The following is a 15,165-nucleotide window of genomic DNA, read 5'->3' as shown; positions in this document are numbered from 1 at the left end:
GAAATATTGTGCCGCTGCACACTTACTCTCACTTGACTGACTCTCGAGATGGTGGTTTTTTTCAGGTTCTCCATCACCTGAATGAGAAGCTGATTGCTTGTGATCTGCCCAAAGTGTATCCTGGGGGGGGGAACAAACATAGAAAACCTAAATTTTTCAGATTATCAAGATATTGGTTCTGGGTTCCTGACTCTTTTGGAGGAGATGGGCGGTGACAAAATTTGATAAATAAAATAAATAATACAGGAGGAACTATGTCTAAACTATGGAAGCAAAACAGGTATCTGTGGTTTCAAGATGAAATCTCAGGGCCAGAAGGGAGAGTGGGGAAACTGCAGCATGGAAATAAAAAAATAACAAACCTTGAAATTGTGGAAGGGTGGGGAAGGGGGAGAATCCCTTTGCAAGTGATTAATTCAGGCCACGGGCAAAAACTAGGCTTGAAAATGAAATGACACGAATAAAAGAGGGGAAGCATTCAATCTATCTGAGTCATCAGATAGGTGGATGGATGGATGGATAGATAGATGATAGAGAAAGACAGATAATTATAATAGTCATAATAGCAAGTCTCTGGCATTATGGCTCCTCAGACAGCTTACTGAGCGAGGAGGAAGAGGCAGAGAAAAGAAAATAGCCCCTGCCATTTTCTTCTCACTCCTCACTTGCTTCAGGCCCCTGACATCATAGTGGGGAAAATGTGGCCTTTGACAAAAACAAAGATTTCCTGCTGTTATAGATCATTTTTACAAATCTTTAGTCTAAGCCTAAAAACCAAAACACACCTGCTGGTAACCTCTAGGCTTGAACTTTGTAATAAGCTCTACTGACCCACGTGTCACTTGGAACTTCCACTGGTACAAAATGAAGCACCCAGGCTGGTCTCCCATTTATCCTGCAGAGGCCCTATTATCCCTATTCTGAAAATTCTACACCAGCTGTTGACTCATTTCCAGGTACAATACAAGGTGTTGTTAGTTGTTTTAAAGCCCTGGAATATCTACAAGAAGGCCACCTCCAGAAAGATTTACACCAACTATTGAGATAATCTAAGGAGGCCTGCTTTTAGTGGCAGCTGGTTCACCTGCTTGCTACTTGGGGCCTAGCTCTCTCCCTGATGGGGTCGCATATCTGAAGCTCACTCTCATCTCTGATAGGGAGAGGCCAATCCACGCAGACCTTAAGAAAGGTTTAGAAACACATCTTTTCATCCAGACTTAATAAAGTGTAGTTACGTTAAAAAAAAGTTTATTTTTTTACATCTTATATAGTCATTAATAATTTAATCTTACTGTGGGGTGCATTTTACTGTACTTGATTTTTGCACACCACCCAGAGTGGGTGGTACAGAAATCAAACATGCAAGTGAGCAAACAAATACATAAGGTTTTCAGTCTCAATTATATCACTTGCCAACAATATTGAAGCAATTCACAAGGTAAACGGCATTTTCCATTTTTAATTGAATGTGCATGCTGAATAGGGTTGACTGCAGAACAGTTGTTTGCTATTGCCAGGCTTTTGTTTTGCCAGCTTTTGACAATAACAAGATATCAGAGAAAGTGAAGTAGTGAACTATAGTACATTTCAAAGGGACTGGGAAAACTGATGTCTAACTTGGATGAAATGTTCATTGATTAGAGTTTGAGTCCATTGGTGTATGTTTTCAAATCAACAAAATGGCAATACTGTTAACCTGCAACTTTCACCAGTGTGTTTATGCTCTAGTGACTAAACTTAAACTGCTAAGCTATGCACAAAATCTGAGCTACTGATTTAATTTTATTAATTTCAAATCTGCCTTCTTAGCAAGCCGAACTTTGATTACCTTTGATTACCCCATACTAATCTAATGTAAGTCAGCCAGAAAGAAAATAGTAATATACCTGATGGGAAAAAAAATAATGAAAATTCCTTCAATGTACCTGAGCAGAAATAGGAGAACCCGGCAGAGCAACTCCACCTCTAGACCCAATTGGAGATACTGATTGAAGAGCATTAGAAGGTCAGGCACATAGGAAAAAGGCAAAACCAAAAGAGATTCTTCCAATTCACTATGAGGCAGAGAGAGAAGTAAGATCATTTCCACATCAAGCACCAAGGAAATTACACACACACACACACACACACCCTGACAGTAAGATTTCTCTCTAACTAGGGTGGAAAAGCAGATGCTCAAGGCAAAGGGAAGGAATACTTTAAAGAGTGTCTTGGCACTATTACTGCCTTCTTTCCAAGAAAGGGAATTTGCCTGATCAATAAAGCAGGGATCACTCTGAATCAATGGTTCCAAACTGGGTCTCGTTCTATCTCTGGTTCTCAGCCTTGCTCCAGTTTGGTCTCTTTGCTCTCCTTACTTGCCACCAGCTGGATGATAATAGTTACAGGCAAATGCCTGAAGTTTCTTCTGAACAGCCAGCCTCTCAAGTGGGCTCTGGACGCAGAAAGTTTAAGAATCTCTGTCCTGGGTGAAATGTGGCTTAATTTTATTCTACAGCAAAACTGGGTAGCATATGAGTAAGCTCCAGTTCCTATCAGCCTCATCCATCATGGAGAAATATAATAGGCATTGCAATCCAACAGCATATGGAAGACTACAAGTTGCCCATCCATGTTCTGCAGCAATTTCTAGTGCTTCCAGCAATATGCCTGCATATTACTCTGCTAATTAGGGCTAAGGAGAATTTCTGAGAGGTAAACTGTATATTCTGAATCTAATTAAGACCCACAACATACATTGTGCCATGGGATTCCAAGGTTATTAGCATGTTTAGACAGGGTACATATTCAACAGTGCTCAATGCTTTATTAGAGCAAATCATCCTAACGCAGTATGCTTGGAAGCTTGACAAAACTATAGATTATGAAAACGGAGCATGGAACTACAGGCAGTCCTCGATTTACAACCATTTGTTCAGTGACCATTCAAAGTTAACTGCGGTACTGAACAAAGGGACTTATGACCGGTCCCTGAAGTATAGCTGTTGCAGTGTCTCCACGGTCACATGAACACAACTTGGGCGCTTGGCAGCCCGCCCGCACTTATGACCGCAGGGGCGCTCCAACTCCCCCCACCCATTTCGACCCCTCATCTATGCCCCTTTGGCCATCTTGTGCTCCCTGGCTCTGCTGCCCCTGCCAGCCTTGCCACTCCCAACTGACCTTCAATGTCTTCTTCCTACCACTGCTGACGAGGCACGCCCAGTCTGGCCCTTTGCAAAGCAGCTGCTGGCTGTAGCAGGCCTTCCCGAGGCTGGCCCAACCCTTGTCCAAATCATGTGGGGCCTTGTCTAAATTGCATGCAGCCTTCCAGTGAGGTTTTGGAAGGCAGGCGTGTGAAAGACGGCCCCAGCTGCGCCGGTGTGAAAGACGGCCCCTGCAAGAAGGGTCCCTCTTTTGGACTGGCGCAGCTAGGGCCTTCCTTCACATGCCTGCCATGAAAAAGGAAGGTGCACGAAAGAAGGCCCCAGCAAGAAGGGGTCCTTTTCGAGGCAGGCATGTGAAGGAAGGCCCTAGCTGCTCCAGTCGAAAAGAAGGAGCCTTCTTGCCAGGGCTTTCTTTCACACCGGCACAGCTGGGGCCTTTTTTTGTGCACTTTCCCTTTTCAAGGCAGGCATGTGAAAGATGGCCCTAGCTGCGGCAGCGGGAAAGAACGACCCTTCTAGCCAGGTCCTTCTTTCACACCGTCACAGCTGGGCTGTTCTTTCACACGCCTGCCTCGAAAAGGAACCCTTCTAGCTGGGGCCTTCTTTCTTCTCATGAGGTTTCTTCCCAAGGTTGCACATGGTTTCCTTGCGAGACCTGGGAAGATGGCCTCACATGGCCAGCAGTTGCCTTGCAAAGAGCCAGGCTGAGCAGGTCTTGACAGCAGCGGGAGCAAGAAGATGGCGAAGGTCAGCTGAGGCAGCACCTCAGAGTGCAGGGTGGTGAGGGCGACTACAGCTGGGACTGGGCTGGGGTGGCTGCGGCTTTGCACTGCAACTCAGGGGCTTCTTGCAGCCCCAGAGCCGTGGTGCACCAAGAAGCCCCTGAGCCGCAGCGTGGCAAGCAGCCCCAGAGCTGCGCAGTTCTGGGGTTGCTTGCTGCTCTGCAAGGCAGGGTGCAGAGCAGCCAAAAGGGCAGAAATGGGGGTGGGTGGGAATAGGCAGGTGGCAGTCCCTTACCTGACTGAGGCTTGGGGCTGGGAGGGGCCAAGCCCAGAATGGCTTGGATTGGGGTGGGCCCTCAGCTAACGACGTGGAATTCAGTTAACAACGACAATGGGGAGTGCCAGGATTGCTGTCGCTAAGCAATGTGGTCATGTGACATCATGCTTTACAATTGGATCACTTAGTGACAGGAATTCCAATCCCAATTACTGTCATAAGTCGAGGACTACCTGCAGTTGTACAAAGTAGATTTAATTTGCTGAAGCCATTCTAGCTTCTACCTCAGCAGCTCCCATTAGACATTAACAAAGTCACATGATTCTGTTGGTAAGAAGTTTCTGGAACACACCTTGACTTCACCTTTTTGAGAACATCCAATACATATGCAGAAGGCTGCAAAGAAAAATACAAATAATTCTATCATAGGCTACAGTGGGTCAATTCAAATTCTTAACTTTCAGCAAGCATCATTTTAGGATGTATACTATTTTCTCTGTACCTTACTACACAAACAACTATCACAGAGAAATGACCATCTCACTTCATATCTGCCCCAAATGGAGCTCAGATAAGAATACTACCATATGGGCCTGTTTTCCAAGGAAAAGCTTAAAAGGTTAACATTAAAAATATAAGTATCAGAAATAAATGCATACATCAAAAGCCACAAGCTCTTTTTGAATTTTTAAATATATGGGAAAGGGACCTGGCATCCAAACTTGACGAGACAACTTAGAATTCTTTATTCTCTTTGATTTATTTCAGCAAGTCATCAAGATCTGACTATAAAAATAATTTATAAATAGCACTACATTTTCTTGAAATTGCATTTCAATTGCGTTGGGAAGTTTAGTAATCAAATTGGTATGTGTTGATAGCAATGTCTGTTTAATTACTTCTTTTATAAGTCCAAAGAAGCAATTTTGTAAAGAAATTGGGAAACAGATTGTAAGGAATTGGAAAACAGAAAATTATACAACAACTTTTTGGAAATTAATTTTAATGTGGCTTTATTGTCTATTTTCCCAAGAACTACCTAAGGTGGATGTAAGAAATCAATTCCATTTTATTATTAGCTGCCAGATTTACTATAGCAAAACAAAATGGAAATGTGAGAAAAGGCAAAGTGTCTTGAAGAATCCTTTAGCTAAGGAAGGTTTATTGCATTTGGTTTCCCTTCTTACTTACACCAAGTTACCTTAACTGAATAGTTTCTAAGAGATAGACCTATTAAAAAGTGTTTCAGGCAGAAATATGAACACACAAAATTTCATCTTTCCTCAAGATTCCAAATATGTACCTCCAATTTTTAAAAACTTTGCATGTGAAAGTTTGTGTAACCTGTCTCACATATACATAAAAAGAAACTAAAAAAAAAGAAAAAAGAGGAGAAATAAAATGAACAGAAAGTTTTTTTTTTTTAAAAGAAAACAGCTGGATTCAGTAGAAAGGTTGATAATTCAAATAATTCTGTGACCGGACAAAGAGAATGAATGTAAGTTGCATTAAGGTTATAGTGTTCACAGAAATGTTAGGTTATTAAAACATGAAATTACAGAAACAATAAATAAATTTGAAAAGGATAAAAATAGAAACACACAAACATGATTTCCAATCCATTTATTTCCAATCCAACTCAGCCCCAAGCCCTTATATGACATATACTTCTATTTTGGATCTGTTTTTATGCCAAGAAAATTCCTTAAAATGACTAAAATCAGACTTACTGAAATATTGCCATATGCCTGGAGAATTGGGTTTACAGGAACAGGAACCTGCAGAAATAACTGAGTTACAATAATAATCAACTTATCTGAAAGTTCAAAAATAATTTGCTAATATATCTTGTTTTGAGAAATTAAATCCATCATTTCACCACCAACTGACAAAAGAAACTGCTCTATCATAATTGTAAAATATGTAGGCTCAAATCCACTCAATTTCGTAAAATATACATTTAATCTACCCTGCCCAAATATACACGTAACTAAACAGCCAAGAACCTTTCTTGAAAGGAACATGGCTCTCCAAGTAACCCATTTTATACATGCAAGCTCAAGTCTGAGCTGTTACAACTGAAGAAAATCATGGAAATACATAGACAGGGAGATAATGTGCGATGAATCAAATATGAATAGAACACTGAGCATCTGAGTCAATACTCTGTTACAGGTATTCAACAATACTAAACAGTATTGTTTAGTATTGTTGAATACCTGTAACAAAGCAATACCTTAAGAGAGAAACAAAAATGGCTGAAGCTGTTTCCACAGAGACCTGTACTACATTTATTGGCAATCAGATTACTATACTCAGTCTCTAATTCCAAAGTGAAGCTGTTGCACTGAGAGCCTTGCAAAGCTCACTCACCATGAATATTTCTTCCTGTCTGAAGAAGGCATCCAAGGCCACACCATGTTTCAAGTGAGCCTTTGGTTTTTAGCCAACATCCTCTTAGGATAGGACAGTCTTCTATGTCCCATCACAAGAATTTGAAGGGACCATTTAGGTGGCTGAGTCAAACCCTACCCCCCACCCCCCAAATTAAAGCTTCCTCCTGAACAACAGCCAGTGAAAGGCGGCCAACCACCTCTTTGGGTAATGGTTTCCAGTATGATCCTGCTCTTCCTCTTTGGAAATTTTTCCTAATACTTATTTGGAATCTGCCTTCTTGTAACTTAAACCCATTATTCTCTCTGGAAAGAGAGAGAAAAATGGTACTGACCTTCTTTTATATGAGGTCCTTTCAAGAGTATTTATAAAACATGTTTTTTTCAGCAGCCCTGGGAGGGATGGAGGGATCACAGGAAGAGCCTGCAAGGTGGCCATATGAGATTATGTGATGTTTGTTCTCCCGCTTTCTTGGGTTTTCTCTGTTTAATTTTTGATGTTTTTATATTGTTATGAAGTTTTTAACTGCTGCTATGTACCCAAAATCATGTTTGTGAGATGGACAGCTATATAAATAGGCTGAATATTTTTCTTTTTTAAAAATGGGAACTCTTCTAAAGTTCCTTTTAACTTCTCCAAGAATGAAAAATGAAAGGAGAAACCTAACCAAGCTCATACAGTAGCAGGCTTTGTTATGGGATTTTTCTGCATTCCTAGGGAGTAGGTGGGTTTAACTCCTATTTGGATAGTTCTGTCACATCAAACAGGAAGAAACTTTCACCGTAAGTTACTAACTTTAGAGCATGGATCTCAAAGGCACTATGATCAGCTGAATATTATGCATTAGATTGATGGAGCAAACCTTCTTAGTCATCTCCTTTTTTCAGCTCTGTAAGCGTTCTCTCTGGTAATTAATAGGTTTGCTCACACTGCACTGAACAAAACACAAGTAGTTCCTTCCTCACCTCTTTTCTAGCCGCTCTGCAGATGGCCTTGTGCTCTTCCAGTTTGGTAGTCTCCTCTCGGTAGAGTTCAATGGCTTCCATGATCCGTTCGGCCTAGAGAGAAAAAAAAACCCCACCCCAAAAGACATGGTAATAAATAGAAAAGCATATTAAGCTAGACTAAATAACTGCAGTCAAGTTATTACAAATGCAGTGCTGGAAAAATCAAATGTATTTTACTTTTTAGGGCAGGGAATGCCGGTATGCCATACTGTGATAGTTTCCAATCCTGCTGTAGCACTGACAAAGGTCCTGAAAGTGTGGCTAAGGAGACACTACCATTTTTTCCTTAGGGTTCAATTGCTAGAAGAATGAGATGATGTAGAAGCTGAGCTCAATAACGATTCTTAGGTCTACCTCTTGCTGAAACAGCAGACAGGCAAATAAATAGATAGCCTAATTCAATGTACTGGAAAGTTTGCAGTTACTTTGGACAACTATCTGATCAGCAATTGACACAGAGATATGAATATTCTGCAATTATTTCTTCAAAAAAGGGAATCTTCCCTTCTAGCAGAGGATTCTAGGAAAAATCAAACTTACTGCCTTGATAGTTTCAATGGTCTTCTTCCCAGCTAATCCAACCTCACCTTGAGTCTCCCCAGGAACCTGAGAAGAAACAAAAACATTTTAAAATTAACTCCTGTAAAATAGGGCCACAAGTCCTGCAATTTAATTATGGCTGCTGTAATTTTAGCTCCATTTTGATTTCACCATCCATGATTCTGTATTTGAATTGGAATAATAGCGCAACATGGATTTCCATGAAATGTTTTGTATATACACAAGTTCTGTAACAGTCTAGGACAAATACTTTGTTTTTTATGGAAAGGGACATTATGATAAACTGAGTGGTATAAATACCACAAGGTTGACAAGGATGGCAGTATTAGTCACTGCTGCCTCCCAGCTGAAATTAATCAATTTCTGCTTTGTTTTTGAAAGCACAGTCCCATTCTGCTTTGTTTTCTGTTTGTGTCTTTCCATGTTTTCTTGTAGTCTTGTTTTTATTTATTTTAACTATTAGCATGGGAGGGAGAGAACTGAGGCAACACTGCTAACGTCTAAGGCCAAACCAAGGAACAAATGAGATAATTCCTCATTAACTTAGGAAAGAGTAACATGCAATAGCAGACTAAATATTGCATCGACACAGCAAGGGAAATCTTGGAAAAGAAAAAAGAAACAGGAAAGTGTGAACTGGAAGCTTATGGCTATTACTGAAGGACCTTTGTGTGCTTAATTCTGCTGAGCATAATGAAGCTAGATAAAACTGAATATACAGGGCTACTGATTTCATATTAGGGTTTGTGGGGTTGAAGAAGAAGAAAGTCAATATGGAAAATGCAAGGTAAGCTTTTCAGCAGAAATTCTTTTTTGTGGGATTTGAAACAATTTCACAAAAAAGGCCCTGCTATGTATATAATAATATTGTCCAACAAAGCTAATCATGGAAACATACAGGTAAACTCTGGAACTAGCATTTAGCTTATTTAGTAGTGCATGTCTCGGTAATTTTTAACTTTGACCTAAAATCAGCAGTTCAAATACGAAGGGTGAACACAGTCCAGGGAATACTAGTCAGCCAGTTGACATCCACCACAAAACATCCCACTGTTCCAATCTAACCTTTCAGTTCCACCTTGAGGTCCCCAAGAAACTGCCATTCTCACCAGGAGGCTGGAGAAGCAAGAGAAAACTGCTGTCTAAAAAGATGTTGCTTACCACTGGCTGATCTTCCTTAGTGATACTCTCTTCATATTCTATTTCTCTTTGCTGCAAAAGGAAATTATTTTGTGTGTCAGCAGGTCCAATGAAAGTATAATGGAAAACAACTCTTCCAGATTCAGAGTACCCAAAGAAGCCTATTTTTTCCATATGTATCTGCTTCCAACCAGCTCTGAGATCTTTATTCTACCCTTCTTCCAAAGAGTTCAAGGGGACTATTTGCTTCTCCCCAATTTTATTATCCTCATAGCTGCCCTGTCAAGAAAGTTAAACACTAGGGAGACTCCCAGAAAAAGGAGGAATATAAACACAATACAGCAATAAAATAATATCTTAATTTACCACAAAGCAACTTCAGATACATCTGAAGTACATCTGGCAATGTTACAAGATGCCACAAATGAATGTTACAAGATGCCACAAGTGAAAGGGATGTTACGTGTTTTATTATATAGGGCTCAGGCCACTTTCCCACTGGCAGGTCACTGCTTGTCTTCAAGATTGCTCTGAAAGCTTGGGGGATCCCCTGAGGAAGGTTTTGAGGGGGAGAGAGACAGGCAGGGGGTGGGGAAGGGGAGAAAACAAGGATGCCTTTCCTCCCATTCTGTTAATTGACACATACAACTGGAATTTATCCCCTGCAACTTGGAAAGCTGAATTGTCCTATTTTGTGAAATAATACACATTTGGAAGAAGCAGCTAACTTTTGCCTTGCTGCTCTCTCAAATTAAATCTTCTGAGTAAACCAAATTTATTTACTTTAAAATACATATATGCTTTGTCTCACTGACCTTTGTAATAAGGTAATTTCAAGCTGTATATCAGAGAACAAAAGAATTGGAGTCTACCCTTGAATATTTTTGACTGAACAGCCAATAATAATCAATCATTCACAAGTAGGGGAACACCAATGAACTCAAGAAAAAGCCTTAATAATACACGTATATATGAACATACACATTAAAAGAGCTGGAATTGGAATTCCTCTGAACAGATTCAAAAGGGAAGTTCTGATTCATTCTTACCATTTCCCTCTCCTCCTCCAGAATAAGGGGCTCCCTTGTCCTTTCCCAGAGGCGCAATGATTTATCATGAGAGCAGGAGACAAGGTAATCTCCATTGGGACTGATGGCCAGTGACCACACTTCCTGGTGATGTCCCTATGAATCAGACAGATGGTTGGTTATAGGGAAAGGAAGAAGCCAATTTTTTAAATTTATTTTATCAATTTAGAGGCCACCCAACTCAGAGCAACTCATAATTGTAAAAGTAACAAATTCGTAAGCACCCCAAACACAGACATACAAACCAAAAGAACCATCCAACTGGGGCTCAACCTACCAACACGTGAGAGAACAGCCAGGCCTTCAATAGCTTCCTGAACATCATCAGGGTGGGGGCAGGGGCCATGACAGAGAAGGCATGCATCCTGGGTCCTGCTAGATGACGTTGCCAAACAATGGGACCTGAAGAGTGCACCCACTCTACCTGACCTCACTGGATGGACAGAAACATTTGGAGACATGCAGTTCTCAAGCAGCCCAGCCCTACGTCATGAAGGATTTTATGGGTGATAACCGGTACCTGAAATTGCACTTGGAAGCCAAGTGGTAAGCAGTGCACCTCGCAGAACAGTGGAGTCACATGGACCTAATGAGGCTGATCTATCCCTGCCCACACCACCATATTCTGGACCAGTTATAACTTCCTAATGGTCTGCACACAAACACACATATCAGATTTCAGGAGTCTATTCACAGAGCTCTTTTATTTTACCTCTAGAATTTGAATATGCTCGAATTTATCAGCATCCCACTGTTTAATCTTGTGGTCCTTTCCTGCTGTAAAGAAGAGGTGGGACTTTGGAACAAACTGAAGATACATTACACTAAAGAATGAAAGAAGAAGATGGTTAACTATGAGAAGATAGGGAAGATCATTACCATTTCCAAATTATCATTCACATATTCACATCATGGAGGGTATTTTAAAACAGGAAGAAGATACTGAAAAGCTACAAATGCATGTATATTTATTGAAAGACTTCTGAATTCAGTATATTACAGTATGTTGGCTACATTAATATATTTTATCCTATACAATTTTTCATTGAAGTTGGTACTTTGGGGGAAAACTCTAGCCACCCAGAGTCACTTTTATAGTGAGATGGGCAGTATATAAATTAAATAAATAAAATAAATTGCCCAGTCATGTTCTTAAAATTTACCATACAAACCAAGATAATTTAATGAGCATGCAAGAGTCATATGCAATGTATTCTCTGCTCATGTAGTGTCTTTAGGTTTGTATTTCAATTTTTTTTTCTAAATGTTCATCCTGGTTTTTTTCTAAAGGTTTATCCTGGTTTTTTTCTAAAGGTTTATCCTGGTTTTAAAATTTCCAGAAATTTTACATTTACAGCCATATATCCTCAAGTGGAAAGAGTTTGAACTGATTTTCCTGGAGTTCATACAGACTCTCTTGTATGGAAAGACTGATCAGAAGAACCTGGGTGGGCCAGCCTGGCTCTCTCTGCCCTTTGTTACGAAGCAGAAACAGCTCAAGGGCAGAGATGGTCTCAGCTACAAGTCTCTACTCCAGGGATTCACAGAGAGTGGGGATCACCTGGATATACTAGCTAACCCTAAACCAGAGGGTAGCAAAGGAGTAAGTCTTAAAAGCAAGCTATAAAAGGGGTGGGGTGGGGAAGCCTCTGTTCAATGGATATCTTTTTAAACACTAAAGCCTGAACTGAAAAGCAGGGGGATAGAAAGACGAATCACTGTCTTTCTCCACTAACCACCTATCCCATTACAGTATTTGAAAATGAAAACTAAAACCCTGAAGCAGCACACTGAACTGAACTGGGATGGGTGGAATAGGTGTTGCCCCACCAGTAGGAGCCATGAGCCATGATCCAGTTGCACGTTTCTTGCAATAGTCCTGATCTTCCTTTTTTAATATCTCACCAACAACAGTCAGATTGAGAATGGCTTTCTGCTGCTTACTCCAGCATTCTGCCCACCCTCCCATCACCCATACACCCTAAGCCAATGGCAATAGGGACATTACCAGACTGTGCTGCTGGAATGGTCCAGGAAAGGTTTAAAAAAAAATCCCAGTGGCAAGATATAAAATAATACTCCAATCTGCAACTTGAAAAAGCTGCATCTTGTTCCAAGTTCATTAAAAAAAAACAGTGCCCAAAACAAAACTCTCTCACTTGCTTCAAACACCCATTATGAGCTCAAAACACTGTGCACACCTTTACTGTTTAAAATTTCTGAAGAAATCCTTCTACTACTGTAAGTGAAAGCCCACAAAATATTGTGTACAGTGTTTCATATCTGAATCTACCTAGGGAGCTGTAAATCCTTCCAACTTCACAAAGGAGAACTGCAAATTGTGTGGAAAAGGTGCTTGTTACGTTTTTCAGTTGAAACGGCTTGATGCCAAAAGCTGTTAGTTGCGGAAAGGAAGGAAGGACAATACGAAGGAGCTCTAGCCTGGAAGATTCGCTGTCCTGAAAAGTGCAATACATATGCCACGTGTAGTTCCACAGAGACTGCGATCTAATGGACTTCTTTCAGGGTGTAAAACATTTCACCTACAGAGAGACCTCACACCAATCGAATCTCAATGCTGATTCCTGTGGACCTACCTGTCTTCATGGGCAAAAAGAGACCTATGACAATCCCCGAAGTCCAAGCCCCAGATCTTCACATTCCGGTCAGCAGAGCCTGTTGCAATTAATGCTCCATCCTTCAGCAGAACGGAGAAAAAAGCACCTTATCAATTAGGTATTCCTGCAGTTCAGTGGGGACTTACATGAGCACATGCCCTTTTCTGGAGCAGAACAAAATCCTGCATTGTGTTCCAAAGCAGGTAAAGAGAATTGCCATTAACTGTCACCAGGCAGCCAGAACAAGTCTTATTTTTGGTACACTTGAGACAGACATTAATAGGCAACACTGTTTCATGACAGACCATAAATCAATCAATCGATCAATCAAGTTCACTAAAGCTATGAGAATGTTTGGCTTTTCATTACATCAGTCTTCTATATCACAAACAGCACTGATGGGCAGATGCTACACAAATGCACAGTAAGTAAATCACAAGTTCTATGTATTACACACACATATGTGCACCGCTACAGCATAAAACCATCCCAGAATCTCCAAAGCATGGCATACTTACATAAGAGATATCCATGCACAGCACTGGCAATTTATGACCATAGAGAGAAAGAAAAAACTGGAAACCAAGAAGACATCAGTTACACATTTTAAAAAATACAGTGTGGGTAAACCTGTAGATCTTTCTACCTTTCACCCACACTTCAAGTTACCATTTTATTTAGGGTGCCCAACTATCCAACCCATTGGCACTTTGGCACTGCAGGATTTAGCCTGCTCTGTTAGGAAAAAGAGGAAGCTGCTCCATATCATGCCTGCTTCTCTGACAATCAAGTTCAGCATGATCACCTCTAACAGCAATTTCCTGGGTTTCATGCTACGCTCTTTTGCAACCCACTACATGGTCTGACAGTGAAGTTAGGGACTGAATTTTGGATAAGCAGTTAGCAACTGGATAAGTATTAGTAAATACTATTATTATTTCCATTATTACTCAGACAAAAGCGTTCTTTTAAGATATACAAAAACATTACACAGAACACCAAAATTAAAATAAGGGTCTGAACACACCACTAGAAAACAAAAGTTGGCAGCAGTGAATGAGAGCAAGTTCATATTCTGTGTTTTCATTACCCAAGAAGTACTTTGTCATCATCTTGCATCTTTATTTACCACATTGTGGTCTTGGAGTTTTAACCATACTTTAGATTTTTGTTCTCAAACAAAAAACCTGCTTTTACCAATTACAAACCAAGCATTATGATTAATTAATCTCTATGTTCATTCACAATTAATAGATGCCCTAATTCTGGTGGTCTCCAGAACTCACATTACTGAGGTTTCACTTTCAGTACAACTTGTTTCCATACAAAGGGAGAGAAAGGTTGGATACCCAACATGGAAGTAATTTCCAGCACATTGTGAATGCATGGATTCATTTTCCCCTACTACCCAGGAAGGCAGGGAACATGTGACCCAGATTTTTATCCTATTTGCCTCTGGCTCCTAATGTTTTCCAGTTCCTTTCATGCGAAAATTGTAAATACAGTAATGCTCTTATGAGAGAGTCCATACTTGATGTGAGAAAAGCATACTCCAAAGAAATTGCTTTATGGACTTTTTCAGAAGACTGATTGTTTCTTCACTGCATTTCTGATAATTATCCTTGCTACTAAGACTTTGGAACATCACTAGTGCCAACACTAAGGTAAAGGTAAAGGTTTCCCTTGACATTAAGTCCAGTCGTGTCCGACTCTAGGGGGCGGTGCTCATCTCCATTTCAAAGCCGAAGAGCCGGCGTTTGTCCATAGACACTTCCGTGGTCATGTGGCTGGCATGATTAAACAGAACGCCATTACCTGCCTGCCGAAGCAGTACCTATTAATCTACTCACATTTGCATGTTTTCGAACTGCTAGGTTGGCAGGAGCTGGGACTAGCAACGGGAGCTCACCCCGTCATGCAGATTCGAACCGCCGACCTTCCGATCAGCAAGCTCAGCAGCTCAGCGGTTTAACCCACAGTGCCACCGCGCCCCTATTAGCGCCAACACTAGTGCATATATATTAATGTCAGCCATATATATTAATGTCAGCCTGGGAGCAAGTACATATCCTGCACCACTGTAACCCCTTTGACTCCCAGGTGGAATAGACTGTTCTATACTATATACATGCAATCTGGTGACTCAACATGTAAAATGAATCCCCACTTGTTCCCTTAGTTTTATTATCTGAAGTAAAAGTAGCATTGATTA

General features: G+C 40.6%; 1 protein-coding gene across 3 annotated transcripts in view; it reads right to left on the bottom strand.

The window, feature by feature from the left end:
• Positions 1–15,165, bottom strand: part of WDR3 (WD repeat domain 3) — a 41,625-nt gene that overhangs the window by 1,532 nt on the left and 24,928 nt on the right. For all 3 annotated transcript variants that reach the window (XM_063294637.1, XM_063294640.1, XM_063294638.1), the window contains 11 exons: positions 13,472–13,528; positions 12,933–13,033; positions 11,048–11,159; positions 10,297–10,431; positions 9,269–9,319; positions 8,087–8,152; positions 7,505–7,597; positions 5,876–5,923; positions 4,498–4,541; positions 1,926–2,054; positions 27–120 (listed from right to left, as the gene is read on the bottom strand). In XM_063294637.1, the coding sequence (XP_063150707.1) occupies positions 27–120; positions 1,926–2,054; positions 4,498–4,541; positions 5,876–5,923; positions 7,505–7,597; positions 8,087–8,152; positions 9,269–9,319; positions 10,297–10,431; positions 11,048–11,159; positions 12,933–13,033; positions 13,472–13,528 (930 nt within the window). The remainder of the gene's footprint in view (positions 1–26; positions 121–1,925; positions 2,055–4,497; positions 4,542–5,875; positions 5,924–7,504; positions 7,598–8,086; positions 8,153–9,268; positions 9,320–10,296; positions 10,432–11,047; positions 11,160–12,932; positions 13,034–13,471; positions 13,529–15,165) is intronic.

This window comes from Candoia aspera, chromosome 2 (genome assembly GCF_035149785.1).
Source record: "Candoia aspera isolate rCanAsp1 chromosome 2, rCanAsp1.hap2, whole genome shotgun sequence".
Classification (NCBI taxonomy): Eukaryota; Metazoa; Chordata; class Lepidosauria; order Squamata; family Boidae; genus Candoia; species Candoia aspera.
The sequence above is the reverse complement of the archived record's forward strand: the minus strand, read 5'-3'. Positions and strand labels throughout refer to the sequence as shown.